This window comes from Lolium rigidum, chromosome 1, assembly GCF_022539505.1.
Source record: "Lolium rigidum isolate FL_2022 chromosome 1, APGP_CSIRO_Lrig_0.1, whole genome shotgun sequence".
NCBI lineage: Eukaryota > Viridiplantae > Streptophyta > Magnoliopsida > Poales > Poaceae > Lolium > Lolium rigidum.
The window spans coordinates 58,538,648-58,543,899 of NC_061508.1; the positions used below are offsets into that span (position 1 = coordinate 58,538,648).

The 5,252-nt window shown below is 49.3% G+C and overlaps 1 protein-coding gene across 1 annotated transcript; it reads left to right on the forward strand.

The window, feature by feature from the left end:
* The first annotated feature begins 765 nt into the window (after positions 1 to 765).
* Positions 766 to 2,442, forward strand: LOC124708426 (benzyl alcohol O-benzoyltransferase-like). Its single transcript, XM_047240109.1, has 2 exons — positions 766 to 1,401; positions 1,561 to 2,442. Exons 1-2 carry the CDS (start codon positions 766 to 768, stop codon positions 2,440 to 2,442), a joined length of 1,518 nt encoding a protein of 505 aa, XP_047096065.1.
* The last annotated feature ends 2,810 nt before the right edge of the window (positions 2,443 to 5,252 follow it).

Below are 5,252 nucleotides of genomic sequence, written 5' to 3' on the forward strand. Positions count from 1 at the left end.
AAAGGGCCTGTCCCCTGCGCGCCCCGCGTCTGCCACGTGGTGGACCTTATGTCGCGGGTCGTAAGAGACCCGCGACAAAAGGTGGACCTTTTGTCGCGCCTCCCTTGTCGCGCCTGGCCGCCCGCGACAAAAGGGTCATACGACCTGTGACATTAGGCCTATTTTCCACTAGTGCCATGTGATTATCTACTTTGCTTTTACGTGAGCATGGAATCAAATATAGGCTATTTTGATTTGATAGGGCTGCCAAGGTTTAGAATACGGATCTATGACTCCAGGCTCCAAAAATCACAAAATTTTGATAAAAAAAATCTACCTTTTAAGTTATGAAAGTCCTCGAAAATTACATAGGAATCTGCATCTTTGCGAGTTTTAACGATGAGTTACATCTTGATGTGAGCAACACGGAAAAAAAATCATGAACCTTCATAGTGAATAGTGTATTTGCTAGGAAATCATGGCATATCGAGAATTGTGTTGTATTTTGAGCTACAGGAAAAGAAAAAAAGTTGTATATAGGAATAGTTTTTTTCTTTTTTTATATAGTTCATAATACAACATATTTTCCTCCAAAATTGGCGCGCTTCTTCCAAACGATGGATCGATTCCAGGCTGGAATTTCCAAACGATGGAATTTCCAGCTTGCTGCCCGCTTATAATCTCACATTGTTGCACTATATAAGTACACATGCAGAACTGGGGAAGCCAACAGTGATAGTACTGTAGTAGTTGTTGCTTCCAACTTGCTCCGAGACCATCCTAGCTATGCTCAGCTACGGGGCTAGAGTCTGGCGAACAAGGGCAGCTGCCCGGGCTCTGCCCAGCATCCTGCACAGAAATTACAGCATGAAGGAGCAACGATCTCCATGGGTAAACCCATGCCGTCCTCGTCAACTCAGCTCAGATGGCTCTACTCACATGCTAACTCCGCCCGTGGATATGCTGAAGCACGCGAAGGAGCGGGTATACACGCCGAAACTAGCCTACGCAGTGCGCCGGCGTGATCCGGAGCTCGTCGGCCCGGCTGCCCATACGCCCCGGGAGACCAAGCATCTGGCGGACCTCGACGACCAGGAGGGCTTGCGCGTGCACTTGTCCTTGGCGCTCTTTTACCGTGGCGGACAGAACGACGTCGACCCGGCCGGCCTCATCCGACGTGCGCTCGGCGAGGCGCTGGTGCACTACTACCCGTTGGCCGGTCGGCTCAGGGAGGTTGAGGGTCAGAAGCCGATGGTCGACTGCACCGGCGAGGGGGTGCTCTTTGTGGAGGCCGACGCTGACGTGCGGCTGGCAGAGCTGGAGGCGGTCGGGCTCATGCCGCCGTTCCCTTGCTGGGACCAGCTGCTCTTCGACGTGGAGGGATCCAGCGGCGTGTTTGACTGTCCCTTGCTGCATATCCAAGTAAGACATTAGTATTTCTAATTTAGCAGAGACAATTGGCAAGTTTCAATTAAGATACCGTGAAATAACAATTGAAATTATTAAGTAAACTGAAATAAATACATAGCAGTATTCTATGGATCCATAATCTAACCAAATAATTGGCTACGAGATGACCAGGTGACACGTCTGCTTTGCGGCAGCTTCGTATTCGCGCTCCGCTTCAACCACCTCATCTGCGACGGAATGGGCATCGCCCAGTTCATGAACGCCATCGCCGAGCTCGCCCGCGGCCTCCCGTCCACAACCTTCGCACCCGTCTGGTCCCGCGAGCTCCTCAATGCTCGTGACCCGCCTATGCCTTCATTTACGCACCGTGAGTTCGGCCTACTACTTCAGCCGCCTCCGCCGGCCGGCGATACGGTCATGCGTTCTTTCACATTCGGCGCATCAGACCTCGCCACCATCAAGAAAAGCCTCCCTCCGCTCTTCCGCGACACCGCAACCACCTTTGAGGTCCTCGCGGCGTTCCTCTGGCGTGCTCGCGCCGTGGTGCTGGAGCTTCCGCCAGGCGGGAACGCTCCCCTAATGATCGTCGTGAACATCAGGGGCGCTGCCGACATGAGCCTGCCCGCGGGGTACTACGGCAACGCGTGTGTGCCCTCCACGGTGCTGGTCGACCCAGCGGTGCTACGTGGCTGCTCGATGGGCGATGCCGTGGCGCTGGTGCGGCAAGCGAAGGCCGCGGTAACCTCTGAATACGCTCGTTCCATTATCGACGAGATGGTGATGGTCGGCCGGCGGTTCTTGTGGCCGGCAAACATGTTCGTGCTCTCTGACGCCCGTCGTCTCGGGTTCAACCGTGTGGACTTCGGGTGGGGCGAGCCAGTTTACGCTGGCCCAGCCGACACTCAATTCGGTGTGAGTTTCTTCGTCACCGGTAAGGATCGCGATGGGGAGGACCGAGTTGTCGTGCCGGTCGTGCTGCCGTGGCTGGCAATGGATCGGTTTGCCAAAGAGGTGGAGAAGCTGTCAAACCCTGCGAAGCCTCCGTTATCTTAGCTACGATTGTATTTGGTATTTCCTTCCGTTTGCTTAACTGCGCGATGCGCCATGACTGGCACGTTCGCAGCCGTTGCTTATTGTGTGAACATTTTGTCATCAATGTCGAATAAAGGAAAATGTATTTCTAAAGTGGATTTTATATTTTTTTCTCCTCTAAACTTCGGCTGTCAGATTCCATCTCCAAAATTTAGAGGACTAAATTTTTTCCCATCATCCTTTTCAAATCTCCACACCACATGGCACATATCCATACAACAAACATGCACGTGGCCTTGTCACATCTTCTTCCTCGCTATAGTTAGTGGACATCTTGCTTGTGACCTTGTCCTTGTTCCTGGCCTTGCCCTTGGCCTTGCCCTTGGTCGGTACCTCCACCACGGTCTCCTCTTCTTTAGCATCCTTAGTGGCCCCCTCTTCCCCGTCTGTCGAGGGTACTCCCCGGCAATGCCCTCCGTATGGCGCTTAGGGTAGATGGAATCTTGTAGGCTGACACGAGACATCGGTTATCAAACAAGCAGGGAGAACGATTTACCCAGGTTCGGGGCCCTCGATGAGGTAAAACTCTTACGTCCTGCTTGTCTGATCTTGATTGATGAAAATAACGGTTACAATGGGGTGCCGAAGATTTCGACTATGATCTCGTTGAGAGGCTAAACTCTACGGTGACCTAGCTCTAGACTTACGGTGGTTAGGGCTATTATGATCGTGTGTCCCCCGGCAGCCCCTCTCCTGGCCCTTATATTGGGAGCCAGGTCTCGAGAGGTCTGTCCGGGTACGATTAGGTTACAAAGAGTCATAGGTCTAAACTTTCCTTGTATTCTTCGTCTTCCTGCCTTGTCCTTCAAGAATCCTTCATTAGAACCGACGTAACGGCCCACCTGGTCGTTGATGGCGCGTGATGCACACGTCCGTTGGGAACCCCAAGAGGAAGGTGTGATGCGCACAACAATAAGTTTTCCCTCAGAAAGAAACCAAGGTTATCGAACCAGTAGGAGATGAAGGCCACGTGAAGGTTGTTGGTGGAGGAGTGTAGTGCGGCGCAACACCAGGGATTCTAGCGCCAACGTGGAACCTGCTCAACACAATCAAAATACTTTGCCCCAACTTAACAGTGAGGTTGTCAATCTAACCGGCTTGCTGTAAACAAAGGATTAAACGATGGTGTGGAGAATGATGTTTGTTTGCGAAGAACAACAGAGAACAGAGATTGCAGTAGATTGTATTTCAGATGTAAAAGAATGGACCGGGGTCCACAATTCACTAGTGGTGTCTCTCCAATAAGATAAATAGCATGATGGGTGAACAAATTACAGGTGGGCAATTGACAGAATAGAGATTCATACACATATCATGATGACTACTATGAGATTTAGTCAGGGCATTACGACAAAGAACATAGACCGCCATCCAGCATGCATCTATGCCTAAAAAGTCCACCTTCGAGTTAGCATCCGCACCCCTTCCGACATTAAGTTGCAAACAACAAACAATTGCATTAAGTATGGTGCGTAATGTAATCAACACAAATATCCTTAGACAAAGCATTGATGTTTTATCCCTAGTGGCAACGAGCACATCCACAACCTTAGAACTTTCCGTCACTCGTCCTGCATTCAATGGAGGCATGAACCCACTATCGAGCATAAATACTCCCTCTTGGAGTCACAAGTATCAACTTGTCCAGAGCCTCTACTAGCAACGGAGAGCATGCAAGAACATAAACAACACATATATGATAGATCAATTAATAAACTTGACATAGTACTCAATATTCATCGGATCCCACCAAACTCAACATGTAGCATTACAAATAGATGATCCTGATCATGATAGGCAGCTCACAAGATCTAAATATGATAGCACAAGAGGAGAAGACAACCATCTAGCTACTGCTATGGACCCATAGTCCAAGGATGAACTACTCACGCATAATTCTGGAGGCGGGCATGGTGATGTAGATCCCTCCGGTGATGATTCCCCTCTCCGGCAGGGTGCCGGAGGTGATCTCCTGAATCCCCCGAGATGGGATTGGCGGCGGCGGCTGATGACCCACAAGTATAGGGGATGGCAACAGTCTTCGAGGGAAGTAAAACCCAATTTATTGATTCGACACAAGGGAGCCAAAGAATATTTGTAAGCCTTAACAGCGGAGTTGTCAATTCAGCTGCACCTGGAAACAGACTTGCTCGCAAGAGTTTATCAGTAGTAACAGTTTTATAGCAGTAGCAGTAGTGAAATATCAAGCAGTAGTGTAACAAAGACAGCGATGAGTGATTTTAGTAAACAACGAGGATTAAAATACTGTAGGCACAGGGATGGATGAACGGGCGTTGCATGGATGAGAGAATTCATGTAACAATCAAGGTAGGGCATTTGCAAATAATAATAAAACGGTATCCAAGTACTAAACAATCCATAGGCATGTGTTCCGTATATAGTCGTACGTGCTCGCAATGAGAAACTTGCACAACATCTTTTGTCCTACCAGCCTGTGGCAGCCGGGCCTCTAGGAAAACTACTAGAAATTAAGGTACTCCTTTTAATAGAGTACCGGAGCAAAGCATTAACACTCCGTGAACACATGTGATCCTCACATCACCGCCTTCCCCTCCGGTTGTCCCAATTTTTGTAACTTTGGGGCCTCGGGTTCCGGACAGCAATATGTGTATACAACTTGCATGTAAGATCATAAAACAATGAATATCTTCATGAATCAATAACATGTTCATATCTGAGATCATGGCACTCGGGCCCTAGTGACAAGCATTAAGCATAACAAGTTGCAACAATATCATAAAAGTACCATC

Excerpts from the sequence above, each read along its gene's own strand:
- LOC124708426 (XM_047240109.1), top strand. The coding sequence starts at position 766 with ATGCTCAGCTACGGGGCTAGAGTCTGGCGAACAAGGGCAGCTGCCCGG. Across the intron at positions 1,402-1,560 it reads GTCCCTTGCTGCATATCCAA|GTGACACGTCTGCTTTGCGG; the intron begins GTAAGACATTAG and ends CGAGATGACCAG.